Source organism: Lithobates pipiens, unplaced genomic scaffold, assembly GCF_037356315.1.
Source record: "Lithobates pipiens isolate NorthernLeopardFrog02 unplaced genomic scaffold, aLitPip1_a1.2 Scaffold_23, whole genome shotgun sequence".
Taxonomy (NCBI): Eukaryota; Metazoa; Chordata; class Amphibia; order Anura; family Ranidae; genus Lithobates; species Lithobates pipiens.
The window spans coordinates 14818700-14844660 of NW_027507785.1; the positions used below are offsets into that span (position 1 = coordinate 14818700).

The following is a 25961-nucleotide window of genomic DNA, read 5'->3' on the forward strand; positions in this document are numbered from 1 at the left end:
GTGTAATTGTATACTGTGTGTGTGTGTGTGTGTGTGTGTGTGTGTGTGTGTGTGTGTATACACTGTGTGGCCCCATAATGTCTGATTGCCTGGGGGCCCCATAATCTCCTATTGCCCAGGGGCCCCATGAATTGTCAGTCCACCCTGGTGCCACCCATCAGGGCCCATCAGTGCCATCTTATCAGTGGCCATCAGTGCTGCCTTATCTGTGCCCATCAGTGCCGCCTTAACTGTGCCTATTAGTGCCCATCAGTGCAGCCTATCAGTGCCCACCAGGGCCGCCTCATCAGCGCATATCAATGAAGCAGAAAAATTGCCTGTTTGCAAAATTTTATAACAAACTATTAAACATGATTTTTATTTCTTTTATCAACATTTTCCATTTTTTTTTTTTTTTTTTAAACACCAATTGCAAATAAATACCACCAAAAGAAAGCTCTATTTGAAAAAAATTATAAAAATTTCATTTGGGTACAGTGTTGTATGACCGCGCAATTGTCATTCAAAGTGCAACAGCGCCAAAAGCTGAAAATTGGTCTGGGCAGGAGGGGGGTTTAAGTGCCCAGTAAGCAAGTGGTTAAAAAAAAATGATTTTCAATTTTTTATTTTTATTTTTGAAAACAGTGATTTATATCCACCCTGGTACTACTGACGGTGGCTTTTAGGGCCAATGACAGGTTTAATTGTGTCCCTAACAATGTGTGCTGATTTTTTACTACATTTTACTACTTTGCTGGGAAAAGAAACAAAGCGATCGTTCAACACATTTCCATTTACACGGAGGAGAATAGAGGGCCCAATCAGATCCACCTGAAAAACTGACAGGCGGTCCCGATCGGTCCGCTCCTTTGAAAGGGGCTTTAGACCAGGGGGTCTCAAACTGGCGGCCCTCCAACTGTTGCAAAACTACAAGTCCCATCATGCCTCTGCCTGTGGGAGTCATGCTTGTAACCGTCAGCCTTGCAATGCCTCATGGGACTTGTAGTTTTCCAACAGCTGGAGGACCGCCAGTTTGAGACCCTCTGCTTTAGACATTTGTCACTGCAATAGGTGTCCCCCATTGGAAGATTTCTCCTTACTTCTTCTCTACATTTTAAGATTTCCCAATACTTTTGTTCTCAGTGACAGTGGCCACTAGGAAAAACAGAGCATCACAGACAACAAAAAACCTGACAGAGGTCCAAACCCTTTCAAACTGTAACCAAAACTAAAAAAGAAAGTTTTGGCTATACACGTGCGGCCAATCCCCAGGCCTGAGAGCGGACACATGTCCACGGCGATCTACACATGGGATTGGGAGGGTTGGGTTTGTAGCCCTGTGTAAGGTCCAACCCAGTGTTGACTGTGAAATTTAGGCCATGTCACGATGGCGGTTTATTTGTAGCAATTGCGCCTATTGTTTGGAAACTTTCTATGGAATTGCTAATTTGACAGCAATCTGGTAGCTGCTCAGCCATTGAGTTTGAGCTGCCAGCGACAGTCACTCTCCATTCACTTCATTGGCTTAGCTGAAATTTTTTGAAATAGTGGGAGGAGATTGATTGTAGCAGAGCACGCCACGCTAATAACGTAGCGCTAGTTTGACCTGTAGCAGTGCGAAAACGCTCCTTAGCGACAAATTTCTGGTTTGTCTTGCAGCAATCCGCTGTTCTGCACCACCATCTTTGCCGCTTTAGTCATCAGGAGTAAGCCATCCCTTCTCGGTTCAGGCAGCCAGCCCCCGATGACGTGCCTCGGTTCAGGCAGCTAGTCCCCGATGACGTGCCTCGGTTCAGGCAGCCAGTCCCCGATGACGTGCCTCGGTTGAGGCAGCCAGCCCCCGATGACGTGCCTCGGTTCAGGCAGCCAGCCCCCGATGACGTGCCTCGGTTCAGGCAGCCAGCCCCCGATGACGTGCCTCGGTTCAGGCAGCCAATGCCCGATGACGTGCCTTGGTTCAGGCAGCCAGTCCCCGATGACGTGCCTCGGTTCAGGCAGCCAGCCCTCTCTGACGTGCCTCGGTTCAGGCAGCCAGCCACCGATGACGTGCCTCGGTTCAGGCAGCCAGCCACCGATGACGTGCTTCGGTTCAGGCAGCCAGCCCTCTATGACGTGCCTCGGTTCAGGCAGCCAGCCCTCTATGACGTGCCTCGGTTCAGGTAGCCAGCCCCCGATGACGTGCCTCGGTTCAGGCAGCCAGCCCCCGATGACGTGCCTCGGTTCGGGCAGCCAGCCCACGATGTCCTGCCTCCGTTCAAGCAGCCAGCACCCGATGACGTGCCTCGGATCAGGCAGCCAGCCCCCGATGACGTGCCTCGGTTCAGGCAGCCAGTCCCCGATGACGTGCCTCGGTTCAGGCAGCTAGTCCCCGATGACGTGCCTCGGTTCAGGCAGCCAGCCCCCGATGACGTGCCTCGGATCAGGCAGCCAGCCCCCGATGACGTGCCTCGGTTCAGGCAGCCAGCCCCCGATGACGTGCCTCGGTTCAGGCAGCCAGCCCCCGATGACGTGCCTCGGTTCAGGCAGCCAATCCCCGATGACGTGCCTCGGTTCAGGCAGCCAGTCCCCGATGACGTGCCTCGGTTCAGGCAGCCAGTCCCCGATGACGTGCCTCGGTTCAGGCAGCCAGTCCCCGATGACGTGCCTCGGTTCAGGCAGCCAGCCCTCTATGACGTGCCTCCGTTCAGGCAGCCAGCCACCGATGACGTGCCTCGGTTCAGGCAGCCAGCCCTCTATGACGTGCCTTGGTTCAGGCAGCCAGCCACCGATGACGTGCCTCGGTTCAGGCAGCCAGCCCTCTCTGACGTGCCTCGGTTCAGGCAGCCAGCCACCGATGACGTGCCTCGGTTCAGGCAGCCAGCCCTCTATGACGTGCCTCGGTTCAGGCAGCCAGCCCTCTATGACGTGCCTCGGTTCAGGTAGCCAGCCCCCGATGACGTGCCTCGGTTCAGGCAGCCAGCCCCCGATGACGTGCCTCGGTTCGGGCAGCCAGCCCACGATGTCCTGCCTCCCTTCAAGCAGCCAGCACCCGATGACGTGCCTCGGTTCAGGCAGCCAGTCCCCGATGACGTGCCTCGGATCAGGCAGCCAGCCCCCCGATGACGTGCCTCGGTTCAGGCAGTCAGCCCCTGATGACTAACTATGCAACTGTTACTATATAAGTGTCACTTGTCCCCAATGTGTCAGTGTCCAAATTGTCCATCGTAGTATCGCAGTCCCGCTATTAGTCGCTGATTGCCACTAAAAAAATTGCCATTAAAAAAAAAAATTTAAAAATAAAATATCCCATAGTTTGTAGACGCTATAACTTTTGCGCCAGTCAATATACGTTTTTTAGGATTTTTTACCAAAAATATGTAGCAGAATACATATTGGCCTAAGTTAATGAAGAAATTTGATTATTTATTTTTCTTTTTTTTTAATTGGATATGCTTTATAGCAGGACGTAAAAAAAAATATTTTTGTTTTCAAAATTATCCCTCTTTTTTTTTTTTTTTTTATAGAGCAAAAAATATATAAAAAATACTCTATCATTGAATTCAGTTATACTAAGTACTTACCTTTCCAAACCTCATGTACAAATGTTAGTATGATTGTACATCTGTTAATTTTGAATACAAATAAAATTTTATTGTTTCAAAAAAATAAAATAAAACGCAGAGGTGATCAAATATCACCAAAAGAAAGCTCTATTTGTGGGATAAAAATGACATACAATTTATTTGGGTACAGTGTCGCACGACTGCGCAATTGTCAGTTAAAATAATGCAGTGCCGTATTTGCGAAAAATGCCCTGGTCAGAAAGGGGAGTCGGGTCAAGTGGTTAAAGTCCCTTTGAAGAGTGAAGGTCCACTTTAATACAAAATAAAAAAATTGCACTGGTGGGCCCATTTATAAAGGAGAGTGGACATCGCTATCTGTCAAATTTACAGACGCAGCCCCCATTTTGCAAGTTGGCAAATGGCGCGGAACCCGTGGTGTCCCCCAGAGTTGTCTCCGCTTATGAGAGCACAGGACAGGAAGAGAGCTGGTCATGTGACTTTGACAGGTCATAAGACCACGCCTCCTTCTTGACGCTGTACAGCATTATGCGCCATGTGAATGAGGTCAAAAGAGCACAGACAGTGAAAAAGTGAAAACAAATTTTTTTGTCTTTTGACACTTTAATCGATGGAGTGCAGCCATTTATATTATACCATGATGTTTATTTATTTACGCTGCTGAGGGAGAAGTAGGGGAAGAATAGGCTAAAGACTGCTGTGCAGATGAATTATTTACACTGAGTCATTGTCAAGGGTGAGGTGACCGAGGGATTCTCCGGCGCTGTCTGGCAGCCTGCCATTGTAATATAAATTCCCTGGACCGGTCATGTCAGGCACGGAACATTTGCTTCCCATCCGCATTATAAACATCGGTCACCCCGAGTCACTGCGGACGTTGAAAAATGAATGGGCAGGCAGCCATCGTTGCAATAAAAAAAAAAGCTGAAGTACCGCTACATGAGAATTTATTTAACAGGCCAACTCCAACCAAAGCTGATTTTTCATTTTATGGTGGGCAACAGTAGGATGGTTAAAGGGGTTGTAAACCTCTGAAATGAACAAAGCATATCCCTTAACGGTGTATATTAGCCTCAATCCAAAGCCCCTAGCGTGGTTCCTATCTGATCGCTCCTCCCTCTATCTGAATTAGTCACTTCTGATAGTCCAACAGGACACCAAGCAATGCTGGGAGATGGACCCAATCCCCTCCAGCACATAGAAGGTGATTGACAGCCACTGGACAAAACACTGGAGCAAGAGGCACTGGTATGGGAGGACCTAAATACCCTCCCAGCAGCCAGCATCAGATGGAAACTGATTATTGGGCTCTGCTGGCTACTGGTGTATCGGGTGTATTGTGTGATATCTGCACAGTGGAGATCAACTATCAATTTGATTAGTTTTATTAATTCTATCTTCTCATTAAAGCAGAATTCCACCCAAAAATAGAACTTCCGCTTTTCGGAATTCCCCCCCCTTTGCGGTGTCACATTTGGCACCTTTCAGGGGGAGGGGGGAGAAGGTACCTGTACAATCCAGGTATTTATTTTGCTCCCACTTCCGGACATAGATCACCGCAGGCTCCGCGGCGATCTACGCCATGTCCGGCCCCCCTGCTGTCTTCTGGGAGACACACAGGTCCCAGAAGACAGCAGGGACCAGTGAGGACACGCAGAGCGACTCGCGCATGTGCAGTAGGGAACCAGGCTGTGAAACCGCAAGGCTTCATTTCCTGATCCCCTTACCGAAGATGGCGGCGCCTCCACCGGAGAGCCGAGTCGGCTTCGGGGTGCCGACATCGCGAGTGCCCTGGACAGGTAAGTGTCCATATTTTAAGTCAGCGGCTGCAGTATTTCTAGCTGCTGACTTTAAAACAAAATAAAAAATTTGGCGGAACTCCGCTTTAAAATAAGGTGGAAGGACTTTATTTTTCTTTTTTTCAGCACAGACTCACTTTATAGCGCAACTTAATATTGTGAATTGGTGAACTGTTGGTTGATGTATCTTGCAGAGAGGTCGCAGCTGTTTATATTCACTAATTTGTTATCAGTCACATATTTTATCACATACCATTAATAAGGACAGCGCAGTCATTTTAAAGATTGACTAGTACGGGAGGATCTAAATACCCTCCCAGCAGCCAGCATCAGATGGAAACTGATCATTGGGGTCTGCTGGCTGCTGAGAGACCACTGCTGGTGGACACTGGAATTACAACCCACCGTCCAAGGAACCACAGTGCCACCAGCAGGTGATCCAGGTCCTGACACTATGCTCAGCAGTGTGTGATGTCATATCCCCACTCACTGTCTTCTGGAGCTGAAAAAGGCCTTTGACATGTGTGTTTAAGAAGGCTGTAGAGGAGAGAGCTGCAGATAAACAGGTACAAATGTAGGAGGATTTGTTTAATCTCCGGCCAGTCTCTTCACCAGATAAATATGGTTATATGGTTTACAACCAGCTGTTGGGGTTGCATGTGTCTCAGCAAGGGTGCAACAGACATAGCAGTCCATACCGCTAGTTTGGGTCCCCAGGGGCAGAAGGGTCCCAGAGTGTTTGAAAAGGGACTGAGAACATGCCAACTCCGATATTGAGAATATTCCACCCTCAGATGGCATGTTGATTTGTCGTCCCGAATCAGATTATTTCTGGCCGACCATGAAGGAGAAGCTCTTCTCCTTTGGCATACAACGTAGGCTCATGCAGCAGTGACTTGTGTGTCACTGAGCAACCCTGATAATACCTGCAGACTGTGGAGAGACTGATTTAGATTGCCAAACTATGAATTGTATGGGTAGATTAAGGTGTGCGTCTAAATCTTTCTTTCCTCTGAAGCCTGATCCGTGTTTGGATTGCTCTTCACATGCTACTGACAGGTGGTAAGGAAGCGATGTGATGCCTCCACCGCTTGTTTTAATCCAATCCAATCCAAGTGCCGAAATTGCAGGGAGTTTGTTTTCTTGAATGTGTAGCATTCGGTGGGCTTGCCACCCACCAATCGTTACATGTTGGGTAAACTTTGCTGCAGGTGTGAAGCAAAGCATCACGACCGTGGCATGTAAACACCCCCATCCGCTGCCTACTGCAGCCTAAGTGGGGGGGGGGGGGGCAAATAGGCAGCACAAATGTGTATTTCTGCTCACTCACACCTATGCAATGGCAACCAGTCAAGGGCCAATTCACACCGATGCAACGGCAACCAGTCAGGGGCCAATTCACACCTATGCAATGGCAACTAGTCAGGGGCCCATTCAAACCTATGCAACGGCAACCAGTCAAGGGCCAATTCACACCGATTCAACGGCAACCAGTCAGGGGCCAATTCACACCGATTCAACGGCAACCAGTCAGGGGCCAATTCACACTGATTCAACGGCAACCAGTCAGGGGCCCATTCACACCTATGCAATGGCAACCAGTCAGAGGCCCATTCACACCTATACAACGGCAACCAGTCAGAGGCCCATTCACACTGATTCAACGGCAACCAGTCAGAGGCCCATTCACACCTATGCAACGGCAACCAGGCAGAGGCCCATTCACACCTATGCAACGGCAACCAGGCAGAGGCCCATTCACACCTATGCAACGGCAACCAGTCAGAGGCCCATTCACACCTATGCAACGGCAACCAGGCAGAGGCCCATTCACACCTATGCAACGGCAACCAGTCAGAGGCCCATTCACACCTATGCAATGGCAACCAGTCAGTGGCCCATTCACACCTATGCAATGGCAACCAGTCAGTGGCCCATTCACACCTATGCAATGGCAACCAGTCAGAGGCCCATTCACACCTATACAACAGCAACCAGTCAGAGGCCCATTCACACTGATTCAACGGCAACCAGTCAGGGGCCCATTCACACCTATGCAATGGCAACCAGTCAGGGGCCCATTCACACCTATACAACGGCAACCAGTCAGAGGCCCATTCACACTGATTCAACGGCAACCAGTCAGGGGCCCATTCACACCTATGCAATGGCAACCAGTCAGAGGCCCATTCACACCTATACAACGGCAACCAGTCAGAGGCCCATTCACACTGATTCAACGGCAACCAGTCAAGGGCCAATTCACACCGATTCAACGGCAACCAGTCAGGGGCCCATTCACACCTATGCAATGGCAACCAGTCAGAGGCCCATTCACACCTATACAACGGCAACCAGTCAGTGGCCCATTCACACCTATGCAACGGCAACCAGTCAAGGGCCAATTCACACCGATTCAACGGCAACCAGTCAGGGGCCCATTCAAACCTATGCAACTGCAACCACTCAGGGGCCAATTCACACCTATGCAACGGCAACCAGTCAGGGACCCATTCACACCTATGCAACAGCAACCAGTCAAGAGCCAATTCACACCGATTCAATGGCAACCAGTCAGGGGCCCATTCACACCTATGCAATGGCAACCAGTCAGGGGCCCATTCACACCAATGCAAAGGCAACCAGTCAAGGGCCAATTCACACCGATGCAAAGGCAACCAGTCAGGGGCCCATTCACACCTATGCAACGGCAACCAGTCAGGGACCCATTCACACCTATGCCAATGGTAACCAGTCAGGGGCCCATTCACACCTATACAACGGCAACCAGTCAGGGGCCCATTCACACCTATGCAATGGCAACCAGTCAGGGGCCCATTCAAACCGATGCAAAGGCAACCAGTCAAGGGCCAATTCACACCTATGCAAAGGCAACCAGTCAGGGACCCATTCACACCTATGCAACGGCAACCAGTCAAGAGCCAATTCACACCGATTCAACGGCAACCAGTCAGGGGCCCATTCACACCTATGCAATGGCAACCAGTCAGGGGCCCATTCACACCTATGCAAAGGCAACCAGTCAAGGGCAAATTCACACCTATGCAACGGCAACCAGTCAGGGACCCATTCACACCTATGCAATGGTAACCAGTCAGGGGCCCATTCACACCTATGCAATGGCAACCAGTCAGGGGCCCATTCACACCTATGCAAAGGCAACCAGTCATGGGCCCATTCACACCTATGCAACGGCAACCAGTCAGGGACCCATTCACACCTATGCAATGGTAACCAGTCAGGGGCCCAGTCACACCTATGCAATGGTAACCAGTCAGGGACCCATTCACACCTATGCAACGGCAACCAGTCAGAGGCCCTTTCACACTGATTCAACGGCAACCACTCAGGGGCCCATTCACACCTATGCAATGGCAACCAGTCAGAGGCCCATTCACACCTATGCAACGGCAACCAGTCAAGGGCCAATTCACACCAATTCAACGGCAAACAGTCAGGGGCCCATTCACACCTATGCAATGGCAACCAGTCAGGGGCCCAGTCACACCTATGCAACGGCAACCAGTCAGGGGCCCATTCACACCAATGCAACAGGGACCAATATTGGGCCTATTCACACCTATGCAATGGGGAACAATAGTAAGGCGGCAAAAGCAGGTGGTTGAGCTGTGGTTTTATTGTCCCCTGACTGCCCCCTCCCCCCTTAACCTCACACAGAGGGGGTTGTACAAATGTGGCAGGCATGATTGTATGGGCCAAAAATAATAAACTCCCTCCCCCATTGTGTTGGGTGGCCAGTACCGCCACCATTCAAGTGAGTGGGGCTGTGCTGCAACTCTCAGGGGTAAAACAGACAGTGAGGAGGATGGCATATTGCCTCCTTGCAGAATGTCGACTGCCCTCTGAAAAGTGATCCACCGTGGATTGCTTTTCAGAGCGTTGGCAAGGGATGTAGCCATAAATGTACTCACATGACCCAAAAGAAAAGTATTGAAAATAAAATGATCCAACCAGCTGTATGCGGTACATTTGTAGAACAAAATCTCAGCGATGATCAGTGAATGGGTGAAATTTCCAGCAGAGTGTCCCCGGACATGTGTGTAAAGGTTTGGCGGCTGTTTGATCAGAAGGTGAGAAATGGGAGTTCTTACCTAACGTGAGCGCGTTCTCGGCTGCATTAATGTAGGCGACGCTATTAAACAGCACAAACTCCTCTGGCCTGGCCTGCAAAGGAGGAGCACCACATTAATATAATATACAAACAAGTACATAATACATAAGAAAAGCACAAAGGAAAATAATAAGCAATCTATAGCTATAAAACTGAGATTGCATGCTGCATTATGGAGAAATGCTGACCACAGATGCAGAATTTTCTATTTATATTTTTTTATTTGCACCTGAATGTACTGAAAGATTACTAAGCACAATAAAACTGTATAGACAGGTCCATAATATACAATGCTGCTGTATACACAGGCCCATAGTATCAAATGCTGCTGTATACACAGGCCCATAATATACAATGCTGTTGTGTGCATTGATCATTACTATACAATGCTGTTGTGTGCATTGATCATTACTATACAATGCTGCTGTATACACGGGATCATAATATACAATGCTGCTGTATACACGGGTCCATAATATACAATGTTGCTGTGTGCATGGATCATTACTATACAATGCTGCTGTATACAGGGGCCCATAATATACAATGTTGCTGTATACACGGGCCCATAATATACAATGTTGCTGTATACACGGGCCCATAATATACAATGTTGCTGTATACACGGGCCCATAATATACAATGTTGCTGTATACACGGGCCCATAATATACAATGCTGCTGTATACACTGGCCCATAATATACAATGCTGCTGTATACACGGGCCCATAATATACAATGCTGCTGTATACACGGGTCCATAATATACAATGCTGCTGTATACACGGGTCCATAATATACAATGCTGCTGTATACACGGGCCTGTAATATACAATGCTGCTGTATACATGGGTCCATAATATACAATGCTGCTGTATACACGGGCCCATAATATATAATGCTGCTGTATACATGGGCCCATAATATACACTGCTGCTGTATACACGGGCCCATAATATACAATGCTGCTGCATTTAGATCTATAAAAACACTATACACTGTAAGGATCTGAATGCAGCATTTTCTACCACCTTGTTCATTAACCCTGGGGCTCGCTCACACTTGTGTGTTCTGGTAATGTGCCTCCTTGTCATGTGTGGCGATGCACCTGCTCTATATGTGGTGTGTTTGGTGTAATTTATTGTGGATGTCACCCGAAGGCACTGTAGTTTTACACAAAGCATGATGCATCGCATCACAACATGCATAGCAGGCGTGGAGGTGCATTGCTGACTATTGGGAGCAGCTATGCAAATATCATAATGTTGTGATGGGTGGATGTCGGCCTGGAGAAGTGAGCATTCCTAGGCGGGCTGTATTATGTACTCACAAATCTGGAATAAAATAAATGAAAGGGGTGGGCCAGAGACTGTCAGGCTGGAGATGAAAGAGCTTAGATGATGCTGAACATCCTCCAGCCAGGAAATAAGGCGGCTCTGTCCGATCTGCTACAGCTTCTAATGCACATTGTGAGACGCTCGCAGTGTGCGGTGAAATCAGAGTAATGCATTTTAGTACAAGATTGGAGCCGGTACAACTGCAAGACTGAAGGGAGGGCCGGAAGTCAGATTTAAATGCGGGTGGGTTGCCTTTCTCCAGGAATCTGAATATGAAAAATAGTTTCCCCTACTTACAGTATCTCACAAAAGTGAGTGCACCCCTCACATTTTTGTAAATATTTTATTCTATCTTTTCATGTGACAACACTGAAGAAATGACACTTGGCTACAATGTAAAGTAGTGAGTGTACAGCTTGTATAACAGTGTAAATTTCCCGTCCCCTCAAAATAACTCAACACACAGCTATTAATGTCTAAACTGCTGGTAACAAAAGTGAGTACACCCCCTAAGTGAAAATGTTCAAATTGGGCCCAATTAGCCATTTTCCCTCTCCGATGTCATGTGACTCATTAGTGCTACAGGGTCTCAGGTGTGAATGGGGAGCAGGTGTGTTAAATTTGGTTTTATCGCTCTCATTCTCTCATACTGGTCACTGGAAGTTCAACATGACACCTCATGGCAAAGAACTATCTGAGGATCTGAAAAAAAAAAAGGAATTGTTTCTCTACATAAAGATGGCCTATGCCAGTGATGGTGAACCTTGGCACCAGAGATGCTCCACTACACTGCAAAGTGGATGAGCATCATGGGAAATGTAGTTCCAAAATATTTGGGGTGCCAAGGTTCGCCATCACTGGCCTAGGCTATAAGAAGATTGCCAAGACCCTGAAACTGAGCTGCAGCACGGTGGCCAGGACCATACAGAGGTTTACCAGGACAGGTTCCACTCAGAACAGGCCTCGCCATGGTCGACCAAAGAAGTTGAGGTCATCTTCTCAGCGTCATATCCAGAGGTTGTCTGTGGGAAATAGACGTATGAGTGCTGCCAGTATTGCTGCAGAAGTTGAAGGGGTGGGGGGGTCAGCCTGTCAGTGCTCAGACCATACGCCGCACACTGCATCAAATTGGTCTGCATGGCTGTTGTCCTAGAAGGAAACCTCTTCTAAAGATGATGCACAAGAAAGACCACAAACAGTTTGCTGAAGACAAGAAGACTAAGGCCGCGTACACACGCGGGGACTGTTCGCCCAACTTTGTCCGTCAAACAGTTTCGGCAAACAGTCCGCTCAAACTTAGCATGGACGGACATGGCCACACACGACGGACGAACAGTTTGCTGAAACCGTGCGCGATGACGTGAACGGCACGTACGACGGGACGAAAAATACGACGTCCTATACACTGCATTATAGCTTTCGGCGTGAAAATCCTTTCTGAGCATGCGCGAGACTTAGTTGGCCGAACAAGCCTACACACGAGCGAACAGTCCGCTGAAACCTTGTTTCAGCGGACAGTTTTTCGGAATTTCCGTAAGACCTTGTTCGTCCAACTGTCCGCTGAAACTGTCCGCTGAAGCCCCACACACGAGCGGACTGTCCGCCCAAACACTGTTCAGCGGACAAGGTTGGGCGAACAGTCCGCGCGTGTGTACGCGGCCTAAGGCTCCATGCACACTGAAGCTCAAAAAAGCTATTTCTGGACGCCAGATTGCTGGCACAAAACGCTGGTTTAAAAACCTGCTTTTAACAGCGTTTTATACTAGCGTTTATGAGCGTTTATGAGCGTTTTACAGCGTTAGCGTTAATGGGCGTTTTTTATAAAAATACACAGAGGACACTCCAAAAATCCCACAATGCATTGAAAAATAGAATGCCGAACACTAATGAACGAGCGTTTATAAGCGTTTATGAGCGTTTATCGGCGTTTGTCGTTTTTTGGCGCTGAAAAACGGCACTTTGAACGCGAATTTCTGGCGTTCAGAAAAAAGCCCATAAACTCCACTGCTCATTAAAGCTGAAAAATGTCCATGTGTGCATGGACACATAGGCTAACATAGAGTGGAGTTTATGGGTTTTTACAAAAACGCCCAAACTCCAATAAACTGCAGTTTATCAGCTTCAGTGTGCATGGAGCCTAAGGACGTGGATTACTGGAACCATGTCCTGTGGTCTGATGAGACCAAGATAAACGTATTTGGTGTCAGATGGTGTTGTGGTGTGTGTGGCGGCAACCAGGTGAGGAGGACAAAGACAAGTGTGTCTTGCCTACAGTCAGGCATGGTGGTGGGAGTGTCATGGTCTGGGGCTGCATGAGTGCTGCCGGCACTGGGGAGCTACAGATCATTGAGGGAACCATGAATGCCAACATATACTGTGACATACTGAAGCAGAGCATGATCCCCTCCCTTCAGAGACTGGGCTGCAGGGCAGTATTCCAACATGATAATAACCCCAAACACACCTCCAATACCACCACTGCTTTGCTAAAGAAGCTGAGGGTGAAGGTGATGGACTGGCCAAGCATGTCTCCAGACCTAAACCCTACTGAGCATCTGTGGGGCATCCTCAAACAGAAGGTGGAGGAGCGCAAGGTCTCCAACATCCACCAGCTCTGTGATGTCATCATGGAGGAGGGGAAGAGGACTCCAGTGCCAACCTGTGAAGCTCTGGTGACCTCCACGCCCAAGAGGGTTAAGGCAGTGCTGGAAAATAATGGTGGCCACACAAAATATTGACACTTTTGGCCCAATTTGGACATTTTCACTTAGGGGGTGTACTCACTTTTGTTGCCAGCAGTTTAGACATGAATGGCTGTGTGTTGAGTTATTTTGAAGGGACAGCAAATTTACACTGTTATACAAGCTGTACACTCACTACTTTACATTGTAGCAAAGTGTCATTTCTTCAGTGTTGTCACATGAAAAGATAGAATAAAACATTTACACAAATGTGAGGGGTGTACTCACTTCTGTGGGATACTAAAGTTAGTTGGGTACAAAACAAAGCAGCGGGGCTCATACGTACCGCAGTCAGGCGTTTGTCGCTGACATCCACAGAGCACAGGTCGGAGGGATCCTTTATCCGATGAACTTTCATCTGGAGGGAGAGAAGAAAATGAGGAGCAGGACACATACCATCCAATAGTGATGGCCGAACGGTTCGCCCGGCGGTCGTTTCGCGGCGAATTTCCGACTTTCGCCGTCCGCGGGTTCGAACGCCTTTTTCCGTCGTTCGCCCCGGCGGACTTACGTGTTTAATGTATACAAGAACTTTAACCTTTCGTGACACGTTTATCATGTGTTACAGGACAACCAATTGAGACATGACAGCTCATGGACACTTGGACATTCCCCCTAACCTATAAATACACCCGATCCGGTGGCCATTTTACATTCTTTCTTCTGTCACTGTAGGGAAAGGATCCTGTGTGGAGTAGGGACAGAGAAAACGCTAGCTATTTGGTACACAAAAGTTCTTTTCAGGACTGGTATAGGTGTTAGGTCAGCAGCCTGAGTTTCTTTTGTCAGTTTAGATAAAGGGACAGAGCGCTGTATGCTGCTATTTTAGGGACAGCTCAGCCAGATTAGTCTTTCTTCATCATCATCATCATCATCATCATTAGCTGTTACTATCAGGTCCACAAAAGAGCTGTTCCAGCTAATCGTTCCAGCCTACTCTTTTTTGCCAATTTGTATAGGGACAGGCAGGAAGCAGTGTGTCAGGCAGTGAGGATAATTTTAAAGACTTGCTGTTACTATTAGTTCCACAAAGGTTCTTTTCAGGACTGGTATCAGTGGTACGGTAATAGGCTTGTACACGTATAATATTCTTTCTTCCAAATATAGAAAGAATATTATACTTGACTGCTGCCCTTCTGCTGCAGTCTGCTAATCATTCACAACTCACTTGTTCCACAAAGCTCTTTATCAGGACTGGTAACTTGGTCTGTCTAGGGTGCTACGGTACATAGGCTTGGGTGCGGTACAGTCTGCTGTTCTGTAAGGACCGCTATCGGTCCACAATACATAGGGTTGCCGTGCACTACTGCTGACCGCTGCCCTATACTGCAGCAGTCCTTCATTGGTATAGGGACTGACGTACAGTCTGCTAATCACTAACACACAACCTGCTTGGTCCACAAAAGTTCTTATAAGGACTGGTAACTTGGTATAGGGTGCTACGGTACATAGGCCTGAGTGCGTTACAGTCTGCTGTTCTGTAAGGACCGCTATCGGTCCACAATACATAGGGTTGCCGTGCACTACTGCTGACCGCTGCCCTATACTGCAGCAGTCCTTCAGCGGTATAGGGACTGACGCACAGTCTGCTAAACACTAACACACAACCTGCTTGGTCCACAAAAGTTTTTATAAGGACTGGTAACTTGGTATAGGGTGCTACGGTACATAGGCCTGAGTGCAGTACAGTCTGCTGTTCTGTAAGGACCGCTATCGGTCCACAATACATAGGGTTGCCGTGCACTACTGCTGACCGCTGCCCTATACTGCAGCAGTCCTTCATTGGTATAGGGACTGACGTACAGTCTGCTAATCACTAACACACAACCTGCTTGGTCCACAAAAGTTCTTATAAGGACTGGTAACTTGGTATAGGGTGCTACGGTACATAGGCCTGAGTGCGTTACAGTCTGCTGTTCTGTAAGGACCGCTATCGGTCCACAATACATAGGGTTGACGTGCACCACTGCTGACCGCTGCCCTATACTGCAGCAGTCCTTCAGCGGTATAGGGACTGACGTACAGTCTGCTAAACACTAATACACAACCTGCTTGGTCCACAAAAGTTCTTATAAGGACTGGTAACTTGGTATAGGGTGCTACGGTACATAGGCTTGAGTGCGGTACAGTCTGCTGTTCTGTAAGGACCGCTATCGGTCCACAATAGATAGGGTTGACGTGCACCACTGCTGACCGCTGCCCTATACTGCAGCAGTCCTTCAGCGGTATAGGGACTGACGCACAGTCTGCTAAACACTAACACACAACCTGCTTGGTCCACAAAAGTTTTTATAAGGACTGGTAACTTGGTATAGGGTGCTACGGTACATAGGCCTGAGTGCGTTACAGTCTGCTGTTCTGTAAGGACCGCTATCGGTCCACAATACATAGGGTTGCCGTGCACTACTGCTGACCGCTGCCCTATACTGCAGCAGTCCTTCATTGGTATAGGGACTGACGTACAGTCTGCTAATCACTAACACACAACCTGCTTGGTCCACAAAAGTTCTTATAAGGACTGGTAACTTGGTATAGGGTGCTACGGTACATAGGCCTGAGTGCGTTACAGTCTGCTGTTCTGTAAGGACCGCTATCGGTCCACAATACATAGGGTTGACGTGCACCACTGCTGACCGCTGCCCTATACTGCAGCAGTCCTTCAGCGGTATAGGGACTGACGTACAGTCTGCTAAACACTAATACACAACCTGCTTGGTCCACAAAAGTTCTTATAAGGACTGGTAACTTGGTATAGGGTGCTACGGTACATAGGCTTGAGTGCGGTACAGTCTGCTGTTCTGTAAGGACCGCTATCGGTCCACAATAGATAGGGTTGACGTGCACCACTGCTGACCGCTGCCCTATACTGCAGCAGTCCTTCAGCGGTATAGGGACTGACGCACAGTCTGCTAAACACTAACACACAACCTGCTTGGTCCACAAAAGTTTTTATAAGGACTGGTAACTTGGTATAGGGTGCTACGGTACATAGGCCTGAGTGCGTTACAGTCTGCTGTTCTGTAAGGACCGCTATCGGTCCACAATACATAGGGTTGCCGTGCACTACTGCTGACCGCTGCCCTATACTGCAGCAGTCCTTCATTGGTATAGGGACTGACGTACAGTCTGCTAATCACTAACACACAACCTGCTTGGTCCACAAAAGTTCTTATAAGGACTGGTAACTTGGTATAGGGTGCTACGGTACATAGGCCTGAGTGCGTTACAGTCTGCTGTTCTGTAAGGACCGCTATCGGTCCACAATACATAGGGTTGACGTGCACCACTGCTGACCGCTGCCCTATACTGCAGCAGTCCTTCAGCGGTATAGGGACTGACGTACAGTCTGCTAAACACTAATACACAACCTGCTTGGTCCACAAAAGTTCTTATAAGGACTGGTAACTTGGTATAGGGTGCTACGGTACATAGGCTTGAGTGCGGTACAGTCTGCTGTTCTGTAAGGACCGCTATCGGTCCACAATACATAGGGTTGCCGTGCACTACTGCTGACCGCTGCCCTATACTGCAGCAGTCCTTCATTGGTATAGGGACTGACGTACAGTCTGCTAATCACTAACACACAACCTGCTTGTTCCACAAAAGTTCTTATAAGGACTGGTAACTTGGTATAGGGTGCTACGGTACATAGGCTTGAGTGCGGTACAGTCTGCTGTTCTGTAAGGACCGCTATCGGTCCACAATAGATAGGGTTGACGTGCACCACTGCTGACCGCTGCCCTATACTGCAGCAGTCCTTCAGCGGTATAGGGACTGACGTACAGTCTGCTAAACACTAATACACAACCTGCTTGGTCCACAAAAGTTCTTATAAGGACTGGTAACTTGGTATAGGGTGCTACGGTACATAGGCTTGAGTGCGGTACAGTCTGCTGTTCTGTAAGGACCGCTATCGGTCCACAATAGATAGGGTTGACGTGCACCACTGCTGACCGCTGCCCTATACTGCAGCAGTCCTTCAGCGGTATAGGGACTGACGTACAGTCTGCTAAACACTAATACACAACCTGCTTGGTCCACAAAAGTTCTTATAAGGACTGGTAACTTGGTATAGGGTGCTACGGTACATAGGCTTGAGTGCGGTACAGTCTGCTGTTCTGTAAGGACCGCTATAGGTCCACAATAGATAGGGTTGACGTGCACCACTGCTGACCGCTCACCTATACTGCAGCAGTCCTTCAGCGGTATAGGGACTAAGAGTTTTGTCACAGGGTCATTTAAAAAATGACATGCAGAGGAAGAGGCAGGCCCTTCCGCAGGGGTGGTAGGGGTAGGGCAGGAGCAACAGGCTTGAGCCAAAGTGGGAAGTTGCAGAAGGTGCGTTCAATTACTTTAAAGGATGCACCAGACTTGGTTGAGTGGCTCGCTCAGCCTTACTCTTCTGCACCCTCCTCATCCTCTCGATCTGCACCCTCTTCTTCACTCTCTGCTATGTGCACCCCCAAAGACACTACCACCAACAACACGACCACCACCACCACCACCACATACCTTCCGCTTGAGTCACTGGAATTATTTTCCGATCCATATCAAGAGGACATTTCTGATGCGCAGCCACTCTTGGTATTGGATCAGGAAGAGGAGGTAGCAACAAGCGCTACTCAGCAGTCTGACGCCAGTACCCAGATCAGCCCAAGGAGGAGGTTGGTCCCCGGTGTTGCTGCCTACTCTACTTATAGCGGTGGGGAAGGTGACGTTGATGATGACGTGTCTAGTGATGTCACGTGGGTGCCCACAAGAGAGGAAGAGGAGGGGAGTTCAGAGGGAGATATGGACCAGCAGATAGGGAGGAGAAGCAGCAATGACTTACATTGCACAGCAGGGACAAAGCAGACTGCAAATGTATCAGGAGCGAGTCATCGACCATGTACGGTCACATCTGGCGCTCCCAGGACACCGGCACATGGCTCCGCAGTGTGGGCTTTTTTTAACGTGTCCGCTGCTGACAATAGCGTTGCCATCTGCAATCTTTGCAGTCAACGCGTTAGTCGCGGTAAGCCCAATACTCACCTAGGGACGACCGCCTTAAGAAGGCACATGAGCAGCCATCACCGAGCCCAGTGGGAGCAACGGAACACACAAAGCCACACTGCAGGCTCTCACCGTCCAGCCTCGTCTTCTACTTCTCCTTCTCCTCTCTCCTCACAATTGTCCTCCACTCCACCTTCCATCACGCCAAGCTCACATTTTTCTGCAAAAAGGCAGGCTTCCGTGGGCCTAATGTTTGAGCGTAAAAAAATGATGACGCCGGATAACCCTCTTGCCCAACGGTTGGCGGCTGGCTTGTCAGAACTCATAGCCCGCCAACTACTGCCATATAAACTGGTGGACTCGGAGGCCTTTCGCAAATTTGTGGCCATTGGAACACCACAATGGAAGGTCCCAGGAAGGAAGTATTTCTCAGAGAAGGGCATCCCAGAGCTATATGGCCATGTTCAGCGGCAAGTGAATGTATCTCTGGCACACAGTGTCGGTGCCAAGATACATCTGACCACAGACACGTGGTCTAGCAAACACGGGCAGGGAAGGTATATCAGTTTTACTGCCCACTGGGTGAACCTTCTGACGGCCGTCAAGCATGTAACCCGTGGCACCCGTGTAGATTTGGTTTTACCGCCACGGATTGCATGCAGGCCTGACTCTTCTTCTCCTCCTCCTACTCCATCCTCCTCCCTCTCCTCCTCAGCTGCCTCCTCCTTTTCCGCTGCTAGCGTCTCTTCCACTGCACCGCCCAAGCTCCCCAGAACCTATTCCACATGCCAGGTGAGACGTTGCCATGCCGTGCTGCGTCTGTTGTGCCTGGAAGCAAAGAGCCACACTGGCCCGGCACTCCTTTCAGCTTTGCGTTCACAGGCAGATGAGTGGCTAACACCGCTCAATTTGACAGTTGGTAAAGTGGTGTGTGACAACGGTGCCAATCTGCTTAGCGCATTGAAACAGGGCAAAATCACGCACGTGCCGTGCATGGCACACGTCTTAAACTTGGTCGTGCAGCGATTCCTTGTCAAATACCCTGGGGTCCAGGACATCTTGCGGCAGGCAAGGAAAATCTCGGCCCATTTCAGAAGATCTTACACGGCCATGGCTCGCCTTGCTGACATTCAGCGGCGACACCATCTGCCGGTCAGACGTCTTATTTGCGATTGCCCGACGCGATGGAACTCAACCTTCTATATGCTTGATAGGCTGCTCCAGCAGAAACGTGCAGTTAACGTCTACCTGTATGAACTCTGCGAAAGAAACGGTTCTGGGGAGCTGGGTTTTTTTTCACCGCGCCAGTGGCTGCTCATGCGCGACACATGCAGACTTCTGCGGCCATTTGAGGAGATCACCAAACTGGTCAGTCGCAGCCATGGCGCCATCAGTGACATGGTACCTTATGCCTTCTTTCTGGAGCGTGCATTGCGTCGTGTCATTGATCAGGCTGTGGAGGAGCAGGAGCGGGAAGATGAGGAAGTCGCAATGCTGGATGAATTCCCAGGGGGGGCTACTCTATCTGAGACAAGTCAACAACAGGAGTCTGATGAGGAGTCAGAGGAGGATGGTGCCGGGGCGGATGAGCAGGAGCAAGAAGAGCATGCTTTAAACCTTTCTGGGATCCCTGTTGTGCGAGGATGGGGAGAGGAGAATGAAGAGGACGACATTATCCTGGATGATGAGCAGGAGCCAGGCCACCACACCGCTTCCACTTTAGTGCAAATGGGGGCCTTCATGCTCCAGTGTTTTAATAGGGACCCCCGTATAAAAAGCATGAGGGTCAAGGACCAGTACTGGGTGGCAACGTACTTAGACCCCCGGTACAAACACAAAATGGCGGAAATGTTACCGCCGTCGCAGAGGGCTGTCAGAATGCAGCACTTCCAGGCCTTGCTTCGAGAAATGCTGCATTCTGCTTTTGCGTGCGCTGGCAGAGGAGCAATTCCCACTCCCAGAGAAGGATTTGCGGGTACCAATCCAACAGCGCCTGCAAGAAGAGGCCGGTTTGAAGATGTGTTGGTGACTTCGGATATGAGGTCATTCTTTCAGCCGACCCATCGACAGGTGTCATCCGGATCCAGCATCAGGGAACGCCTAGACCGTCAGGTGTCCGACTACATTGGGTTAACGGCCGATGTGGACGCTCTGAGGAGTGATGAACCCCTAGACTACTGGGTGGGCAGGCTTGACCTCTGGCCAGAGCTTGCCCAATTTGCAATCGAACTGTTGGCTTGCCCCTCATCCAGTGTCCTGTCCGAAAGGACGTTCAGCGCAGCAGGGGGGATTGTGACCGATAAGCGTACTCGCCTAGCTCACCACAGTGTTAACTACCTCACATTTCTAAAAATGAATGAGGCATGGATCTCGGAGGAATTCAACACATGTGATCAGTAGACCATGTATATGTCTATAAACAATTTTTGGAATCAAGCACACAGACCTTCTTAATTCATTTGGCTCACTTCCCTGACCCAAAAAAGCACACCGTACTATATGCCCCTACCCTCCTCTTTGAAGAGGTTGAGCGGTGTCATATTTCTACTGGGGCTGCTTATTATGAGGGGTTCCCACCATCCCTGTGCTGTGCTGACTTCCTCCTGGGTGTTCTTATTATGAGGGGCTCCCACCATCCCTGTGCTGTGCTGACTTCCTCCTGGGGGTTCTTATTATGAGGGGATCACACCATCCCTGTGCTGTGCTGACTTCCTCCTGGGGCTGCTTACGGTGCTGCTGTCAGCGCTGTATGTCACGGAGCTGCTGTCAGCGCTGTATGTCACGGAGCTGCTGTCAGCGCTGTATGTCACGGAGCTGCTGTCAGCGCTGTATGTCACGGAGCTGCTGTCAGCGCTGTATGTCACGGAGCTGCTGTCAGCGCTGTATGTCACGGAGCTGCTGTCAGCGCTGTATGTCACGGAGCTGCTGTCAGCGCTGTATGTCACGGAGCTGCTGTCAGCGCTGTATGTCACGGAGCTGCTGTCAGCGCTGTATGTCACGGAGCTGCTGTCAGCGCTGTATGTCACGGAGCTGCTGTCAGCGCTGTATGTCACGGAGCTGCTGTCAGCGCTGTATGTCACGGAGCTGCTGTCAGCGCTGTATGTCACGGAGCTGCTGTCAGCGCTGTATGTCACGGTGCTGCTGTCAGCGCTGTATGTCACGGAGCTGCTGTCAGCGCTGTATGTCACGGAGCTGCTGTCAGCGCTGTATGTCACGGTGCTGCTGTCAGCGCTGTATGTCACGGAGCTGCTGTCAGCGCTGTATGTCACGGAGCTGCTGTCAGCGCTGTATGTCACGGAGCTGCTGTCAGCGCTGTATGTCACGGAGCTGCTGTCAGCGCTGTATGTCACGGAGCTGCTGTCAGCGCTGTATGTCACGGAGCTGCTGTCAGCGCTGTATGTCACGGAGCTGCTGTCAGCGCTGTATGTCACGGTGCTGCTGTCAGCGCTGTATGTCACGGAGCTGCTGTCAGCGCTGTATGTCACGGAGCTGCTGTCAGTGCTGTATGTCACGGAGCTGCTGTCAGCGCTGTATGTCACGGAGCTGCTGTCAGCGCTGTATGTCACGGAGCTGCTGTCAGCGCTGTATGTCACGGTGCTGCTGTCAGCGCTGTATGTCACGGAGCTGCTGTCAGCGCTGTATGTCACGGAGCTGCTGTCAGCGCTGTATGTCACGGAGCTGCTGTCAGCGCTGTATGTCACGGAGCTGCTGTCAGCGCTGTATGTCACGGTGCTGCTGTCAGCGCTGTATGTCACGGAGCTGCTGTCAGCGCTGTATGTCACGGAGCTGCTGTCAGTGCTGTATGTCACGGAGCTGCTGTCAGCGCTGTATGTCACGGAGCTGCTGTCAGCGCTGTATGTCACGGAGCTGCTGTCAGCGCTGTATGTCACGGTGCTGCTGTCAGCGCTGTATGTCACGGAGCTGCTGTCAGCGCTGTATGTCACGGAGCTGCTGTCAGCGCTGTATGTCACGGAGCTGCTGTCAGCGCTGTATGTCACGGAGCTGCTGTCAGCGCTGTATGTCACGGAGCTGCTGTCAGCGCTGTATGTCACGGTGCTGATGTCAGTGCTCTGTATTACGGTGCTGCTGTCAGTGCTCTGTATCTCCTGCACCCTCTTGTTTGCCTACCCTGGTCCCTGACCTTCCCTCTCCTCCATTGCCTTCATTAGCTCCATAGTCCTGAATTGTCAGAACAATTTCCCAAATAAAAAAAAAATGCTTGTAGTTATCGATCCCAAATTCACCTCATACATGTATTATGCTATTGTCCAGGTGGTGGGACTACGTGCTACCCCCTAATAATTACCCCGTGGCCGCAAATTCGACCTAAAGGTTTGCGAAATTCGCCTCCCATTGAAGTCAATGGAGCCCGCGGCGAACGGTCGTTTTCGCGAACGTTTGTGTCCGTTCGCGTTTCGCGTTCGCGAAACGTCCCGTCGGAAGTTCGTCCATCACTACCATCCAATCTACACACAACACGGGACCAGCCTGGGACTTACATCACCCAGAGGACCTCAGGCCCCGGTCCCGTCCCACCTAGAGGGAATCCGCATTTCCATTTGCATTTCTTTTTGCCATGACTTAGGCCGCGTACACACGGGCGGACTGTCTGGCCAACTAAGTCCGTCAGACAATCCGACAGACAGTCCGTCCTACTTTTGAATGAACGGACTTGACCACACACGATGAGCAGACAGTCCGCTGAAAACGTGCGCGATGACGTGTACAGCACGTACGACGGGCCTAGAAATAGGACGTCCAATACACAGCAATGCAACCTTCGGCCGTGTAAATCCTTTCTGAGCATGCGCCATACTTAGTCCGTCCAACTTGCCTACTCACGAGCGGACTGTCCGCTGAAACCAAAGTTGGACGGACAATATTACGGAAATTCCGAAAGACTTAGTCCGCCAGACTGTCCGCTGAAAAAGTCCGCTGAAGCCCACACACGAGCGGACTGTCCGCTGAAACACGTTTCAGCGGACCAAGTCCGTCAGACAGTCCGCCCGTGTGTACGCGGCCTTATAATGCCCTTCCCTTGAATGGACTGCCCTATGTGTGTTTGTCATGGCAAAAAAAGATAATTTTAGACCCAGAGCCAGGCCCAATCATTCACCAAAAAAAAAAAAAGAAATGAATGCCACTCAAACATCTTGCCGCACAGCGATTTGGAAATACAGCAAGAATTGTGCCGATTCTGCCGGTGCTTCCAAGCCGCTCGATGTGAACGGGGCTTCAAGTGTTTCTAAACCCAAAACAAAAATCTGATCTGGTGGGTGCATTCATTTCTTCTTTTTTGGGGGGGATCTTGTTAAAGCGGCGTTCCGACAATTCTGACTTTTTAAAAATATGGAGACTTATGCCTCGTTTCCACTGAGTGGAACGGTTCTGGATGGTACAGTTTGGAAGGGTTAGAATGGTCCGGCCTATTCAGGTGAGCATTTCCACTGCAAGTCGGACCGCCGGGGGCCATACTGGGTTTAGAAAAAATGCCTTTGACGTGAGCATTGACGTTTTTTTTTTCTGTCCGCCAATCAGTGGAATGTATCATGTGATGCCAGTAGCTCCGTCCTAACCATACCGTACAATTTTCTATGTTCCCACATCTGAAGCAGGACCATGAATGGTGTGGTTATGGTTCGGTTGTATGGGCCGCTTTCATAATGGAAACACTCAAAATAGCGCACCGAACCAATCCGCTTAGTGGAAAGGAGGCATTACGTGTCCAGGGCGCCCGCGATGTCGGCAACTGAAGCCGATCTGTCCCTCAGCTCTCGGGTGGAGGCACCGCCATCTACAGTAAGGGAATCAAAAAGTGAAGCCTTGCGGCTTCACAGCCTGGTTCCCTACTGTGCATGCACGAGTCGCGTGCCGCGCATCCTCACCGGTCCCTGCTGTCTTCAGCGGGGGTGACGGAGGAGGGGCCGCACATGGCGTAGATATCCGTGGATACTTTGGCTATCTATACCCTGAAGTGGGAGCAAATACCTGGATTATACAGGTATGTGCTCCCCCCTCCCCCCTGAAAGGTGCCAAATGTGACACCGGAGGGGGCAGGGAGGAACCCGAAAAGCTTCATAGCCTGGTTCCCTACTGCGCATGCACGAGTCGCATGTCGCACATCCTCACTGGTCCCTGCTGTCTTCTGGGAACTGTGTGTCTCCCAGAAGACAGCGGGGGTGTCGGAGGAGGGGCCGTACATGGCGTAGATATCCGTGGATACTTTGGCTATCTATACCCTGAAGTGGGAGCAAATACCTGGATTATACAGGTATCTGCTCCCCCCTCCCCCCTGAAAGGTGCCAAATGTGACACTGGAGGGGGCAGGGAGGAACCCGAAAAGCTTCATAGCCTGGTTCCCTACTGTGCATGCACGAGTCGCATGCCGCGCATCCTCACTGGTTCCTGCTGTCTTCTGGGACCTGTGTGTCTCCCAGAAGACAGCGGGGGTGTCGGAGGAGGGGCCGCACATGGCGTAGATATCTGTGGATACTTTGGCTATCTATACCCTGAAGTGGGAGCAAATACCTGGATTATACAGGTATGTGCTCCCCCCTCCCCCCTGAAAGGTGCCAAATGTGACACCGGAGGGGGCGGGGAGGAACCCGAAAAGCGGAAGTTCCATTTTTGGGTGGAATTCCGCTCTAACACACTTCCTGTCCTAGGGTGACCACACCTACCGTACTGCATCTAAGGCCGGCCATACACAATTCGAATCTTAGCTGGTGCGAACCGTTAAAGTGGTTGTAAACCCTTACAACCAACTTTGACTTACAGGTAAGCCTAGATTAAGGCTTACCTGTAGGTCCAAGAACTATATGCCGTGAGTGGCGGCTCCCATGCGCATGCGCGGGAGTGACGTCATTGCGGCTTCGTCGAATGACCGCAGCGGAGTGGCGAGACTCACCAAGAAGATGGACGCTCCGGACTACAGGGGACAGCGGTGACATCGCTGGCTCCTGTGTCAGGTAAGTGACACATAATGGGGTAGTATGCGATGCACAGTAGTCCATTATGCTTTACCTTTGCAGGGAATCAAAGAGGAAGTAAACCCATCAGGGTTTACTTCCTCTTTAATGGGCAGGCTGAATGGACCAAGTTGATCGATCAACTTGGGTGCAATCAGCCTGCCGGGTTTCTCTTGAGATTATCACTAGAGGCTGCAATAGCCGCTGGGGATAATCACTGTCTTCTCACGGCTGGGACGGCTTCCTCCGCCCTCCGCCCCGCCGAGAGAAGACAATGGTGCAGCACAAGCAGGCATGTACTGGCCATAGGGACTATAGGGAGTTTCCCGGTGGGCCGATGGCTTAGTGGGCCGGTTTCAGTGACAGCCAGTGGCATCGCTGGGGGAGGGGGACTTTTGGGGCTATAGCTCCGAATCTGGGGCCTATAGCCCA

General features: G+C 50.1%; 1 protein-coding gene across 1 annotated transcript in view; it reads right to left on the reverse strand.

Moving 5' to 3' along the window:
- The window catches only part of XRRA1 (X-ray radiation resistance associated 1), a 114192-nt gene that overhangs the window by 76352 nt on the left and 11879 nt on the right, over positions 1–25961 (reverse strand). Inside the window, exons 4-5 of the mRNA XM_077451201.1 lie at positions 13856–13927; positions 9472–9544 (exon numbers count right to left, since the gene is read on the reverse strand). Coding sequence (XP_077307327.1) covers positions 9472–9544; positions 13856–13927 — 145 coding nt within the window. The remainder of the gene's footprint in view (positions 1–9471; positions 9545–13855; positions 13928–25961) is intronic.